The 16,458-nt window shown below is 42.3% G+C and overlaps 1 protein-coding gene and 1 long non-coding RNA gene across 7 annotated transcripts in view; one reads left to right on the forward strand and one right to left on the reverse strand.

The window, feature by feature from the left end:
- The window catches only part of ILDR2 (immunoglobulin like domain containing receptor 2), a 60,880-nt gene that overhangs the window by 29,986 nt on the left and 14,436 nt on the right, over positions 1–16,458 (reverse strand). For all 6 annotated transcript variants that reach the window (XM_072830442.1, XM_072830441.1, XM_072830437.1 and 3 more), the window contains exons 2-3: positions 15,148–15,480; positions 14,127–14,246 (exon numbers count right to left, since the gene is read on the reverse strand). In XM_072830442.1, the coding sequence (XP_072686543.1) occupies positions 14,127–14,246; positions 15,148–15,480 (453 nt within the window). The remainder of the gene's footprint in view (positions 1–14,126; positions 14,247–15,147; positions 15,481–16,458) is intronic.
- Positions 3,772–4,424, forward strand: LOC140635582 (uncharacterized). The gene is made up of 2 exons (XR_012032928.1): positions 3,772–3,904; positions 4,085–4,424. It is a non-coding gene; the product is annotated as an uncharacterized lncRNA (long non-coding RNA).

Below are 16,458 nucleotides of genomic sequence, written 5' to 3' on the forward strand. Positions count from 1 at the left end.
GTTGCCAGTTAGAAATGCTCCATCTTTTCTTCCTATTCTATCACATCCAATAGAGGTCTGATCTTAGAAAGTCCAAACAATTGCAGTAAATACTTTCCAGATTTCAGTAGCACTTTACCAACACTTGTGAATCATTGCTTTTCTTCCAGGATTCAGTTTAAGAGGGGCAATTACAAGTCACTTTAATGTCTGAGGAAAGGATAGAAAACAGACCCTGCAAATAGAAGGCCACGTTTATGCTTTTCAAACCACAGCTCAAACTATCAGTAGAAAATACAGTTTTTACATAAGCACTCAAATAGTTTTCCCCAAACCTTGCAGAATCCATTACTTTTAAGAAATTTCCACATGAATAGACCAAACAAATTAGGCATACTAATAGTTTGTACACGCACGCGCACACACAAATGCCAGCTTTGGACAATTACCCTCACAAACTTCATAGCCAAAAACACTCACACACTTTGAGTTGAATGATCAGGGCAGAAACATGAATTGTGGGAAAAAATGACCCTTGTGTCTTACCTATAGAATTCTCTATTTCATAGCTGTTTTCTACCATTGACACATTGAAGTTATCCCCACCTGAACTCTTTGTACATATTCCTGAAAACCAGCCCACTTCTGGAATGTCTCCAATTCATTCATTCATCATTCAGTCAACAAAGAAATATGGACTGTGCCAGGTGGAGACACAGAAATGAGATGTGAACCCTATGCCCGAGAGGCTCACTGTCTAGCCCATGCGGCTTTGTCCAACGGTGTAGGTATAAGAATGAGTTGTAGCTAGCTGCTTGTTTTTTTTTTTTTTTTTTTTTTTTTTTAGCTAGCTGCTTGTTTCACAAACTTACTAAACTCAAAGGACTTTCCTCCTGCCAAATTCAATTATCATCAGCTTTTTTTTTTTTCTTTTTTGACATCAGGCTCCACCTGATGAGGCCATGAGGCCTTTCCCCAGATACACAGTCCTTGCCAGGTTTCCCACCTCTCTTCCACTCATGGCCTTATCTCTGCACATTTCACAACAAACCATGTCCTGGTGCTATTTCCCCAAGGTTCAAATGCTCTTTTCTTGGTAGGCCAGGCTCCTCAAGGCAGGATTTACTTACCTTCTTTAATAACATAACCAGCTAATACAGTTCTCGATCTCCTGCTTTGTTCAAATCCTTACTACACACAGTCTCCAAGACTCTGAAATCCATCCTGGTAGAGCCCTGGAAGAGTGCTGCCCCTTTCCATGCTCCTGAGGACCCTGTAGACACCTTCCTGAGGGCACTTATTTCTCTGCTGCAGTAACTCCTTTACACGTGCCTCCTCTAGCAAGATGGAAACCCTTCGAAGGCAGGGACTGTGCTCCGTGCTTGGCATCCCCAGAAGCCCACCTAACCCTATTGGACCTTGAAGTGTTTCCAATAGCAAATCCCCAGTCTGATATGCTGAGCTTCTGGCTGGACTTCTGGTTTATTGTTCACAAGAGTACTTTTTATCTCAGATGGGAACCAGCTCTTAATAAGAACACGAAGGAAACATTTATTCATTCATAAAGCACTATTCTATGTACTGGAGAATGTTTAGCACCCCTGGACTCGGGGCTCAATGCAAGGAGCATCCACTAGTCCTTGCAACACCCCCAAATGCCATCTTGCTATCTACCTTCAAAGTGCAATGGAAGGTACAGAAATTCTGGATTTAGGACAAACTTGCTTTCAGATCCTAGATCTGTTATTCAATTACTTGCAACAAACACACTATTTAAAGCATTGGAACTCATAAAGAGGAGAAAAAAATACTTTCTTCATACTTATGATGTCACCACTGTTGACAGCATTGTTATCTTCAGTCATTTCTTTGAAGGTATTACCTTGGAGTCCTCCTTAGGTTTACCAATATTCATACCAATGACCTTTCTGTTCAGGATGATCTAGAATGCTTTTCTTCTCCAGTTCCTTGTAATTTCCTTCTTCTTCCTTCTGTTTAATGCACATCTGGCTTCATCCCACTTCCAAGCTTTCCTAACATGCCCTAGATCCATTTTCAGGGATGTACTATACCCACCCCCTGGTCTCTCAGCTCCTAACCATCCAAAATGTTTCTCTCCTAAGTCTTTTAGGAGAGCAGATGGTTTTCTCTGGCCCCCTTAAGTGTAAAGTTGTTTCTATGGCTATTTGGAATCCCAAAAAGACTGGAAATTTCCCAAGTGCACACACATCCCTGTTTTTATTCTATATTCCCATAGCAACCATGCATTCAATAAATATAATTTATGATTATCCATCACAAATGTGGATATAGCTTCCCTTTCTTTTACATATATTTATAAACTGTATTTAAGCATTTCATGCATGCACTTTTTTCTTTTATATCTTTTACATTTTAGGTCACTTTAAATTATAGTGAATAATTCTGACAGTGAATTCTCTCCACAAAATGACTAGTATTGGACCATCTGCAATTAACTATTAATAAGTGCTTCAGCTTTTTGGCAGTGGTTATAAGCTTGGCCTAAGGCACTGATTTTTTTTTTTAATTTATTTTTTTTAAGTAGGCTTCACACCCAGCAGGGACCCCAACACAGGGCTTGAACTCAAAACCTTGAGATCAAGACCTGATTATGCTTGACCAACTGAGCCACTCAGGCGTCCGGACACTGACTTCTATTCACACAGAATTCCAGAGTTAGATGTTATAGCTAGAAAGAATCTCAGAGGTCATCTAATCCATAACCCACTCCCTGTTTTCAGGAATCTGAGGATCAGAGAGATTAAGGATCTTACTCAGAGTAACATAGCTAATGAACCAGGAGTAGAACCTGAGTCTACTCAGCCTCATTGCAGTATTTTTTCCCCAATATCTCCTCCCCCCTCAAGCTTTGCTTATCCTTAATTTAGAAATGTGCAGCAAGGGCTTTTTGGCCTCCTAGTATTTGCAAGGAGCAACCCTGAAATTTATGTTTGTGGCATTACTGCTCTACTTATATAATTAAGGCATAATTTTTGGATGTACAAAATGTTAGAGATGGTTAAAATTTTCAGCATCTCTTAAAGTTGTGACCAGAAGATGATTACTGAATACATCATAACACAGTATGAGCTAATTAAGACATTCACCATGCTGCTACAAACTAATAAACAATAATAAAAATGATTGCAAAGTACTCTGCTTTTGCAAAGTGCTAGAGTGAACCAACTCCCTGTCCCCAGAGAAAGAACAGATGCCAAGCATTATTAGTAATAGAACATGTACAACTTGGCCTGCGATGAAATGCAGAAGACAGCTAGACTTGACTCCAAGATGACATAGAGGAAGGTGGGACTTAATGGAAGGAGGAAATGGGCTTTCTTGGCACCCAGTGGGAGTTCCTGAGCTCACTGTGCTCCATGCAACAGACCGGCACTGCAAATTAAACACAAAGATACCAAGAACGGCTACTCTCCTTCACCCCCTAAAGCCCTGGTGGTCTGAGGCAGAGGCGAGGGCACACGGCTTGTATGCAGGTCTTGGATGGCCGGAGTCCCTGCCCTCTCCTCCCTGGCCAGCCCCTCTTGGGGTGAGGGGCTTCCACCGTGGGGCCTTTCCCAGACCCCAGTCGAGGCACCGCCCGCGTGTGAACGCGAATCTGCACACTTGAATGGCAGCAGCTGGCTCCGGAGAAAAATGGAATGCCTGTTTCCTGCCCGGCTTTCAAGGGCCGCAGCTCTTTCTTTCCAGGGCTGAGCCGATTTCTCGGTGACACCCACTCTCCCCTCCCGCGCCCAGGCCGGGAGACCACAATGAGGCTGGCGGGCTGACCCGGCTGCTCCAGCTCGCGCCCCGGTAACCACGGCAACCGCAGGCTTCAGGAATGCGCACTAATTGAAGGCCGAGCTTCCTCCCACAGTGATGAGCAACAAGTGAAGCAAAAATAGTGAGGCGGGATAAAGGCTGAGAGCGAGCTGGGGGTGGAGGGGAGAGCTGGCACCGCGCGGGGCGGGGGCTGCGGGGCTGGGGATTAGCGGAGGCAAAGGGCGCCTTCCAGACCTCGTTTGTTCTCCTAACAACCCGGGGTCGGTCGTGAGGGCCTAAATGGACATCATTTACCCTGCAGACATCTTAGTGCAAAATTTCCAGTGAACAATTAAGGCAAACCACCATCGCGGCGGCGCTGGGCCCCTTTGCTTGTTTCTAGCAAATGAATGGAGATGTGCGCACCCCTGGGTCTCCACGAATAAAATGCCAGCTAGCAGCAAGGGTTTCTCAGTGGAAGAAATGAGCTGACACTGATTTGCCCCCAGCTTCTCTGGATCTTCTGTTCTCTTCAAGCCCAAAGAAGAACCTTGAGGGAGGTCATGTTTATGGGGTGACCATCACCAGTTTGACTGCACAATACAAGTTTATGCCTGTTGTCTTGACATAAATTATTAAAAGTTTCCCTGTGTCACTCTCAAGTATTCTGGTTTAGATAGTAAATTATAGTCACCCTATCTAACGTCTTTTCAGGGCCATCCAGATCCTAATCTAAGTTAGGTGTTCCCCAAACCCCTCCAGACTTCATCAAACGGCCTGTATAATCTTGTATTTAGGCACAAAACACCTTGTAATTAACTAAGGGCCATCTACTGAGAAATGGGAACTTCCAACAGCAACCAAAATATAGTAACCAAAACATAGCATGCTGGGACAGACTGTCCTGAAATCCACTAGCAGGAAGAGTCCCACAGGGCTGATTAGGGTCACCACTGGCAAGGCACTGCACAGATGTCATTGAGAAAACGTGAATCTATTAGTAATAGGATTGCCAATTCACAGATGGCTCGTTAAAGCCTCTGCCTATGGAACAGGCTAAAGGGAAATCGGCTCTCTAGCAGGAGTCCCAGAACACAGAATTCCCTAAAGAGGGTTCCCTCAGATTAAGGATGACACACTAGGAATGAAATGTGGGGGATGGGAACTGGTGGGAGTTCTTATTATGTGCCATTTAATCCTCACAATAGGTCTTCCATGTAACTTTTATTACCCCTTCCCCACTTTTACAAATAATGAAACCAAGGCTCTTCAACATCAACTTACGTAACTAAGGTTATTTTGCTGCACTGAGTGCAGGGATATCTGACCCCAAAGCCCATGCTCTTCACAGTAAACCTCGTCCCAGTATCCAGATGGACCTTTGGTCAAGATCAGGATTTTGCAACATAGGCACTATTGACATTTGGGGCCAGATAATTCTCTATCGGGTGTAGGATGGCTGTCCTGTGCATTGCAGAATGTTTAGCAGCCTCCTTGGCCCCTACCCACTAGATGCCATAGCACCTCACAAATTGTGACAACTGAAAATGTTTCTAGACATTGCCAAATGTCTCCTGGTGGGGGAAGCCAAAATAGCTCCCTCTTGAATACCAATAGCCTAGACATTTAATATCAAATACAGTCAATCCCTTCTTGTATTCTCAAATTGCTTCAGAAATGCAATATTTATCTTTACCAAAAGACAGTAATTTTTATAGGGATAATATAGTGTCACTTATTTATTTTGTATCTTCACTGTGCTAGGGACACAGTATGCAAAAAAGAAGTTAAATGTAAATCATAATTTAAATGTAAATCATAGTTGAAGCAAAACTGACTCTATTCCTTGGTGCCTATCAAAGAGCAAGGTTGCAATTATGCAGCCACGGGTTTTGAAGGCCACAGGAGACTTCCTGCAAAGACTAAAAAGCATAATCCAAAGTCTTCGGAGCATCCACAACCCCCACTACACTGCTCACAGAGTAGAACGGTTGTCACTGACAGTTATTAACCAGAATCACATTCTAGTTGATGCCTGGCTAACTTTGTAGTTCTTCCAACAGAGGCATCTAGGTAAGCTCAGGACAGAGCGGACCAGGACTAGGAGAGAGGACTAGGAGAAAAGGTCATAGGCTAAAGAGCTCACTCCTCATTAGTTCTCTTTCTCTCCTTGCATGGGAGCCAGCATGGCTATCTCGGCTCTCTCGGAAACCTGAAGGCACATATGTCTACTGAAGATAGGATGGTTCTGCCCTCCTAGTGGAATTGAGTCCACTTAAGGTCTTTCATACGGGGCAAAGGTATCTGAGGTACAATTGAGTCTACAAATGAAAATATGAGCACAGCCCAAAGCCAAAGATGTTCCAAAGGTGTAAACCTCAGATTTATGGCTAGAGTGTGGCTCTGTAATTAATTCCTTCTCTCCTTTCTGCCAGGAGCAAACTTCTTCTTTCTTCTCCCCCAATTCTTTTCCCTCTTCTTCTGTTTGTAAATCTTGGAGAGAAACAGCAGCAGCCACTCTGAGAGATCAAAGTTTTAGCAAGCAACAAAGACCTCCAAGGAGGCTGTTGCCATGGGAACTCTGGGAGCTGAAGCCCTTTTAATCGGCAAATCTCCTTGGTTAGCAGCACTGGGCTAGGGCTGGCAAAGAGGAAGAGAAGGAGGAGGAGGAGCCTTGGCAACAAGTAGCCTTGCTAAACAGCCAGAACTAATGTCACGGGGGTAGGAGTGCAAAAGACTTCAGACTGAGGCAGTGCTGACAAGGGGTGAGTGCGAGAGCATTTCTGCTCAGGCTCAGGAGCACGCACCTGTCAAAAATCCCTAAAGTCAATGGCAAGTTCTGAGATCTCCCCTCCCAAGAATCCCCTAATTTCTGAGTGTGTCCTTAATGACTTCTTAATACTAACAGGCTGAAAGGTGTATTTTGGACCACAGTAACAATTTCAGGCAATTTCAGGTGTTGTGAATAACTTGATTTTATAAAAATTCATGGGTGTCTGTTCCTCCGCCCCTTGCCTAGGTAATACACATTTGTACTTCTGGGTAAGTCACAGCAGGAGATACGAAGGAAAATAGAAGCTGACGGAAAACAAAGGTATCTCTGTGACATTACTGTCACAGGGAAGAATCAATCCCAACTTAGCGCCTACTCACAAGGACCTACTGGGAGCAAACCTATTTCTGGCATCCTGGAATAGCATTGCATCTGGCCTATAAAGAAGCACAAATGGATGCATTCCACAAAATATTAACAGTGTTTGTTTTTGCCTGCCTTCTTCATTTGGAAACAACTGCCCAATTTCCCTTTAGGAAGCTACTCCTTATCTTTTTCCCCTTCAATTCATATGGTTCAATTGGGGCTGGTGGTATAGTTATACTCCTTTCCCAAAGCACAGCCCACCCCTAATAAACAGGATTATGGCTGAAACTATGGAGAAAGGTGCTTTACCCTCCTGAGATGGAAGTCATTAAAGACCATGGAAGTCTAGATCTGCTGGGGGTTATCTTTGCCCCAAATGGGGAGCCTCCCTGAGAATTAAGCTAACACAGAGGGGACAGAGATTCTTTAAAATATAATCCGAACACTGAGACTCAGCCATGCTTGAGCTTGGACTTGTCAGTTGCCTAGCCAAAAAATTCCCCTGTGCCAAGTTGAGGGTCTAGCCCTTGCAATTGGAAGAGTTCTGAGGAATATAGTCAGTGGTTCCAGATGGTGAGATTTTAGGAGATATTTTCTTCATTTGTACATTCCTGTTCTGCTTGAAATGTTTAATATATATATATATATATCATTTTTTCTAAAACAAACAATATTAAAGCAAAACAAGACAGCAGTATTCTAGGCATCACCCTATATAGAGAATTAATTCTGCAATCCGTGGGTCTTCTAAATAAAGTCAAAATCATAGAAAAGACTCTGAAAGCTATTTTGTTTATCCTAATATCTGAGACAAGAGAACCTGTTCCATGTTGAAAGCTCATCAGAGAGGGAGTTTCTATAATTTCTCCCACCAACCATAATTTCTAAAAATTGTTATTTACCATTAGGAAAGCGTTCCTTAGCTTTAATCTCAAGACCCCTTGAGTCATGTCCTCTTTCTCACTTCTTGGTCCAGAATCAGGAGTGTTCACCCCGCCATGTTTCCCTCATTTTTCTGCTTGAAGGGCCTTCAAAAACAAGCTACCATATGGGACATCAGAAAGAAGGGGTCAGGCCCTCATATTGCGTATGGAAAGAAGTAAGAACAAGGCGAGCTGCTTTTAGATTTTAAAATAATAACTTCTCTGCTTGAGCCTTCCTGAATGTTGAAGTCTTTTTCCTGCCAGCTGGAGCTGTCCAAGGGAACCTTCCTCCTATCCAAACAGTGGCACGGTTCCAGGTTATAAACATCCTGTCCTTGCCACAGATCTTAGACCAACATCTAATCTCAGGGTGGCACATTTCTGGACACTCCCTGCTTCTGTCTGCTGGTATGGCTCTAAGATCCCAAGTGTCTAAATGTTTCTAAGGTACCTGTCACAGTCATCTCAAAGCATTCAAAATACCAAGTGTATTTCCAACTTCTGTATGACTTTACCTCCTGAATCATCAAAAAGAGATAAAGAATGTTCAGCATAGTTTTTATGTTTAATGTTGAATCAGCAGTTGTCCTCCCATTTCTCTGAATCACTTGTCTTCAGATACTTCTGAAACCTCTGAAAGAAACATCCATAGTGATTTATAGATGGTTCAGACGTCTGGGAAAAGGAGGATGGGGTCATGCTCAGTGGGGGAGGTATGCAATACAGGCAAAAACGACTATGCCTTTGAAGGGAGGACCTAGGTCAATGGTTGTAGGCAGTTTCCCTAAGAAATAAAGTGAAGTACTAAAGCAAATCTGGGACAAGTAAAAATGATTACCCATGACCTCAAGCAGCAACCACAATTTTTAAAACATGGCTCATGGGCGCCTAGGTGGCTCAGTTAAGCCTCTGACTCTTGATTTAGGCTCAGCTCATTACCTCAGGGTAGTGAGATGGAACCCGGTATATCAGACTCTGTGCTGCAGGAGGAGCCTGCTTAAGATGCTCTCTCTTCTTCTCCCTGTACCTCTCCCTCCCTCTCCCCTGCTCCGGCACTCTAAACAAACAAACAAACATGGTTTATGCAGAGGAACATTCTATAGCTTCTTAATATACACAGGTCATATGGTATCATGGAAAGAGATGAGGCTAGGAATCAAAACATTTGGGTTTGGGACACCTGGGTGGCTCAGTGGTTGAGTGTTTGCCTATGTCTTTGCCTCTCTCTGTGTGTCTCTCATGAATAAATAAATAAAATCTTTTTAAAAAATGGGGTTTGATCATCATCACTATTTTTTTACAGGGATAACTGTCATAAAACCTGAACATTAATTTCTTCATTTGGAAAATTACGAAAATAATGCCTTCTCTCCTACCGTATGCAGTTCTTATAGGAAAAAAAATCTGTGAACTTCGAATTATTATCAGTGTACATTAACATTAGTAGCAGACATAATAATGGCATCACTTTGGTGGATATTTATTGCTTTTTTTAAAATCTCACATCCATTCTTCCTTTGTTTTGTAAGAGTGCCCCAATTTGCTTCACAGAATTGATTCTTCTCCTTGTCTTGATGGACTAGCCACCAAGAGCCCTTGGTCTCCCAAGGCTAAGCAGTGAATACCTGTCCAAACTAGGCCAATTGGACTCTGTCTCCTGAGACTGATTCTTGAGTGGGAAAATGCAAAATCAGAAAACAAAACAAAACAAAACCCAGTTGAATTGACTTTTTTCTGGCTATGGAGCCTTAAAGACACTGTCTATTAATTCTTGCTACATAGACCCTAAAGCAACTGTGGCACAGTAAGGACTGTGCTGTGCTCATCAAAACATTCTTACTTTTTCATGGGAGAATACAAAATAACAGCAGAAGCGACCCATCTCACTGTCAGACCTGGCCCCTAAAAGTCCCATGTGACCTTTCTCTCTTTCTGAGCAGCTGGGAGCAAATGTCTTCAGTACAGCTGAACCACATAATGGGGAAGGTTAGACCCCTACTCTACCACCTGGAAGGAAGCCTTCTAACCCCCATCTGACTAGGACAAGAGGAAGTAACAGACTTCTGCTGTAGTAAGTCACTGAGACTTGGGGGGTGTTTTTACAGAAGCTAACAAGTGTTACCCTACCATACTATCCTTTTCAGAGACTGATTTTTCCAGCCTTCCTTTCAATTATGATACCTTTTCAACAAATTATTTTCCTGCTGAAGTTAGCCAGTGTCCACTTTTGTTGCTTTCAACCACAGTCCTTATGGATCCATTACCAGTAATAATTTAAACAGCCAATAAAGTATTATGATCAGATTAAACCATGTTATTTCACTTGAGACTACATATTTATTGTATTGATCCTTTATAAGTCAACAAATACATATTTAGCACTAACATTTAGGAGGCAAAAATATTAATTACAGATTCTGCCCATTTATCATTTAAAAAACATTCACACCAGCCTCTTTACACTAGACACTCTGCTAGGCATTATAGATATAAAGACAAATGAGCATTGGTCCTTTACTCTGAAAAGCACATGGTCTAGTGCTACTGAGAAGCTTGTAATGTTGCAGGAAGCATCAAGACAAGTGCATATGCAGTGCCAGTGTTACTAGTCATATGAAGTAAAACTAGAATATAAGACTGATAAGTTCTGTCCTTGGCCCTTTCTACTTTATATAATCTTCCTAGGTGACTCATCTATTCTTCTATGGTTCTATCACTCAGGATTCTCAAATCTATTATATCTAATCCTGTCTTCTCCACTGAGTTCCACACATACATTTCCAGTTGTCAGCAATACATCCCTACCTGGGTGTCCCACAGGCCTCTCATATTCAACATATCAAGAACCACAGTCATTCTCCTGCCTCTCTAATCTGCTTTCCAACCTGTATCCTCTCTTAATTGATGGAACAGTTGGCTACCCAGCTAGCTAGAAATCATGGTGTCCTTTTGACTCATCCCACTCTCTCATTTCCTTTTATACATAGTCACCAACATCCATCATTTCCATCTCAGAAATGTTTCTGTGTTGTCACTTCTCAATCCACTGCTCTGGTTCAGAATCTCATACGCTCTCACCCATCCTGCTACAGCAGCCCCATTGCCCATCCCTCTGTTCTAGCATTCCTTTTGCACTGTCTACCCTGCTGCTAATTATTGTTTTGACCCTGAGATCTCACTTCAATTATCTGTTAATATTTCTTTACTGGCTCCCAAAAGTCTTCAGGATAAAGTCCAAACTTCTTAATCTGACATATAAGACACTTCACAATCTTGTTCTCTCAATTTTTCCATCTTCACCTTTGTATGATGGGAAAAATAAATTCTAAACTTTGCCTCTAACTTACCTCTTTAACTTGCTTTTCCTTACTAATTGGTCATCTGAAATTCCAACCAGGTTTCTACTCTCCACTTCATGATCATCTCCAAGAGGAGCTACTCTCAACTCTTTCCACCACCATCAATAGTTTCCTCTCATTCTTGTTGGATTTTTTCCTTTTAACCCTGACCTTCTGCAAAAGACCACAGTCTATTTCTCTGGCTTCCTTGTGAATGAGACTCACCCTGTACACTCTTGTAACCAACCTATAACCCCTGCTATCCCTGTCATGAGGACGGAAGTCCTGGGAGGTCTTTTTCTCATCTATCAAGGTAGTCACATCTCTCATGTTCATCTACTTTTCAATCCAAAAATTTTTAAATTGAAATGAAGCTCAAAAGTAACCTAAGCCCCCTTTCCTATACATAAATATCTCATTTATTACAACTCCTAAGAAATTTCCAACCCTCCTGGGACAAAAAAAAAAAAAAAAATCACTACTCCTGAGAATGCCTACTCCATCTCTAGATGTTTCTCATTGTTAACAGTTATTTCTTCACACTGAGATGGATTCCTCTAGTCCTGGTTCTAGTTCTACCAAGCTACAAAGACAGAGTAAGTCCAGTCTCTCTTCTGTACAATTTCACTAGAGATACCTCCCATGCTCGCTTTCTCAAGTCCTCCTTCACTAGATCAAGACTTTCTAGCTCCTCCAACCATTCCTCATGTAAAATTCAATGACTGAACCAGTGGCTCATGAAGGTTGTAATTAGCAAACTGTGGATACAGTTATATGGCCCCTGAGGTCTTCATCTTTTTGAGGTTTACCTCAGACATCAGGTTGCTCTCTTGGTCTCATATAAAAGGAACACCTAACTATTAGGCCTGCATGATATAACAACCAAATAATTAGAATTTTTAAAAATGTGACAATATTTTGAAAAATTCTCTAAAGAGTATATAAAGATCAGAATTTTGCACCTGGAAAGTAAATATAGTACTTCCTGTGTCCAGAAAATTCTCATAGATTTCAAACTACTTCTCTAAATCAGTCTAACACATCTAGTGTTGCCCTGAAAAATTTACACAGCAAATATATCATACTCTGAACATTTCTCATTCATGTGGAACACAGTGAAATGTTGTGTTTCTCCTCCCCAAGAACTCTAGTATGTATCTGTTTTTCTCACAGATAGGCTTCTTCTACCTGTGATGATGAGTGGATTTGCAGCCTCCCCAGTACTGCTTTACCATTCTTTTTGGAGTGACACTGATTTCTTCTTTTCATCTTTTCTCCCATCATTGGTGACCATTTTCATCTGAGCCTTTCTCTCACCCACCTCTCTTTGTCCCAAGGACAGCATCTTCCCCCAAATGACTGTACGTTTTATCCAAGGGAATGCCCTTCCTATACTTCAGCACAACCTCATATGACAAGGCTTTTACTCTATTCATTTCCCCACATTTGTAGAATTGGGAACAAATTATTTAAAGTGGTTTTTACCTGGCCTCCTTTTCCTACACAGGCAATTACTTCTCTGCAAATGGCTGCACTGGCCAAATAATTGTGTCCACAATTAGCTAATTGCAGGCTCAATGAGCCACTTGTTCCTTCAGACTTGGCCATTACAGTTGTGTGATTGGGTAGAAATTTATCTCTTTACTCCCTTCTGATTTACAGAGTCATAGCAGATCCCAAATCTGATTTCCCTGTATTCTTTCACAATGTCAGTATAGGCCTTTTCACTTTTTTACTTCCTTTTCTATGTGTGTCATACTCTCCACATTCTTTTACAAATCACAACAGCCATGCTTTGTATATTAGACCCAAGGAATATGTATTTGAATTAAGTCAACCCTCGAGTAAGGGTTATTATTAATTAAAAGGTTAATTATGAATAAATAATTACCTGAATCCATTTTATAAACCATAAAAGTAAGGCAGCAGAACAGTTGCACACAGTCATGATAGAGTAAAACCGAAAATCCTAACTAGCAAATCTACTTCTTCCCTGGGCCCTGAGTTACCCACAAAGGGTAAAAATTAACCTGCAACCTCATCTGCCTTTAAAAGAAAGCACTATTAAATATTCCTCCAAATTGTTACCACTGGCTTCTTGGAAACTACAAAAAAGATTATTTCATTTAAAAAATGGCCTCAAGTCTTTACCTTTTCTCCTACAATTAAGGGAGTTTCTTTTCTTAATTTCTGTATATTTTATTCTACCTTTCTTGTACAACCAACATGTATAGAACCTAAAATATATGCTCAATTTTTAGTTTCATATAAGGAGGTCATCTCCCACTGACATTCTTCCAATCCACAAAAGAGGACAGGTATAGCCAAAAATAATGAGTTTTCCTTTATGAAGAAATGAATATTAATAAGGATTAGACACATTTGCTTTGAAAATGACTCAAATCACTTTTAGGTTTCAAGGCATTTGCCTTCCAATTAAACACTAGCAGACTCTCCAACAGCTCTTTCCATCAGGTACATTTTCTTGTTAAACTCCCAGTCACCCTTTCCCGTGATTGTCTTAATCGTAGGTAACTGAGTGGAAAAAAATTCCTGATGTCTTGGGAGATCCCCACTCACCAATGAGTTCTTATCTCTCAGCTGTCTCTACTCTGCTTCAAAGGCCTCTGGCATTTTTGTCAACACTTAGCACACGAAAAGATAAGTAGAGCATAAGAGCAGAAAGAAATCAGGCTTAAAGGTATACAAGTGAAAAGGAGGGGGAAAAAAAACCCTGAGAAGGCAGAAGAAACATTCAGGACAATGCCATAAAGGGGGCCACAGCCTCCAAGAAACAGGATACAAGAAATATGGCCACTGCTTGTAAAGAGCATATTCTAAAACCAGTTTATACACAAGAAATAAAGTCCATGTATGTAAGCTGCTGGAACATGCAGGGAGATGCGAGGACAGGGAACAGTGCAAGCGGTCTAAGATACAAATGTGCTGATGGCTCTCACTTACCCAACACCAGCAGTTCTGCCAAGTCCTCATTTTTGCCCTCCAGGTCATCGGGGGTAGTGATAATACAGTAATAGAGTCCGCTGTCTCCCCACATGAGTTTTCCAATTTGAAGATCTGCATCTGTTATCACAAAAAGAAGTGCCCAGTCCTAAAACTGGCCCCTGAAAGGAAAACACTGAAAAATGGAGGGTGAGAGGGGACCCTTCTGGAAGGAATGTCTGCTGTGTTTTACTTCTCCACCTAGATGGTGGTTGACAAGATGTTTGTTTTATTTCAAACAAATACACAAATAAAAACCCAATAGCAAACACCAGCATGCCTAAAGTGAAAGACTTAGGGTGACCCCAGAAACTGGTCTAGTTCCAGTCCAGTTTTAGGAATAGAAGATTGCCTTCAACTAACCAGGTCTGCCGAAGCCCCTGAAAGCCAGATACATTCCAGAATTACTCTGGACTCTTGGAAATGAGCTGGCTTCACAGGCATTCTTCAAAATTCAAATAATCAAACAAGTCAGGTCAGGCTCTTAGGCCCTTTTCTTGCCCAGTGGTTTACGGAACAGAAAAAAAGGGTAGAACTGATACAGAACCAGCTGGGGCATCTACCTGGCTCTGTAACATTTATGCCTACATCCCTTCTCCCAGCAGAGGAACTTCTTATGGAAGCCTGCTTTCTGAGTTTGGGAAAGGACCATAGAGGCTGAGGTCAAGGTGTATTTGAGAACATTCTTTGACTAGAGCCTATTCCAGTTCAGTTCTGATAACAAGCTCCTCAGACTAGAGGTCAGGTTGGAGAAAGACTATTTTCAGAGCTCATCTCTGTGTCTTTCTAGATATTATACCCTCCACTCTTTATTCCCCTCACTGCCCCATTAAGTAATCTGCTAGGCTTCTTGATGTTTCCATCTCCCATAAAATCAAAATCTTGAGGGGCAGCAAGGCAGAGAGGCTGACATCCCCTTGTGTGTGGGACAGGGGAACTAATCTTCCTTCTATTCCTGGGTTCAAAGCAGAGGCATCATTACCATGCACAATCGTGATCTCTCTGCCCCTGTAGAAATCCCCCAGGGTGACAGTTGAGCCCTGTTTTGAAGCTACCACTCGAACAGTCCTCCTGCTGTCTAAACAATCCAAGTAGGGGTCCCATTCCAGGTTTCTTTTGCTGAGAGGCTGGGCTCGGGGAGAGGCCATGCCCAAGGATTCCCCCATGCGATCTTGGCAGTAAGACTTGAACTTCCACTGCACGACTGCAGGCTGATGGGAGGATGTGGAGAAGTGGCAGCGAAGCACAGTAGGCTGAAAGAGCATGGCCACCTTCTTCTTGTCAGGCACCGTGACTTGAAGGCCATCAGCCATGGCTGCAAAACAGAATGAATATGTCCAAACAGCATCCATATTATGGGCCTCACTTCACACCCCACAGTCATGCCTTTCCACCTCACCTCCATGACCTGTCTCTCCCTGCTTTCTCCATCACCATCAATGGCATCAATATCCATCTGGTTGTGTTGTCCAGAAGCCTGCCCTTGCTCCCAATACTCAAAAAGTCACTAAGCCGTATCAACTTGATCTCTCTCTTTCTCTCTTTTTAAAGATTTTATTCATTTGAGAGAGAGAGAAAGAACATGAGCATGAGCTGGGGGAGGAGCAGAGGGAAAGGAAGAGGGAGAAGCAGATTCCCTGCAGAGCAGGGAGCTGGACATGGGGCTTGATCCCAGGACCCTGAGATCACAACCTGAGCCAAAGGCAGATGCTTAACTGACTGAGACACCCAAGTGCCCCTCCACTTGATCTCTAAACATCTTTAATATTTCTTCCCTCCTCTTTGACCTCACTATCATTGCTTTGGTGGTGCTCTCTTCATTTCTTACTTAGAATTTTACAATAGTCTTTCGTCTGGTCTCCCTGCCTGCAGTTGCCCATATGCCATACTTTTACCTTGCTATATAATCCAGATGATCTTTCTAAATCTAATTGTCATGGCTCTCCTTCTTTAAACCCTTCCCTCAATCTCTATGGCCCAAAAGTTCCTGAAAAGGCATTGTAGGTGCTCCGTCATCTACCCCTTACTTCCTCAGCCTCACTTCTGGTGGCATCTCTACTTGAGCACCAACCTCCAAGAATAACCAAACAAGTAACAGTTTTCCCAAGTGGGACATGCTATCTCACACCTCTAGGTCTTTGCACATGATGCTCCTAGCTTCTGTAATGCTTCTTCCTCACTTCTTCCCTTGGGAAACTCTTTCCTGCCTTTCAAAGCCCAGGTTAAACGCTTTCTGTAGGCCTTCTCTGACCCTCATTCCATTAGTCACTTCCTCCTTTGTGCCATCAGAACC

The sequence above is a fragment of the Canis lupus genome, chromosome 6, assembly GCF_048164855.1.
Source record: "Canis lupus baileyi chromosome 6, mCanLup2.hap1, whole genome shotgun sequence".
Taxonomy (NCBI): Eukaryota; Metazoa; Chordata; class Mammalia; order Carnivora; family Canidae; genus Canis; species Canis lupus.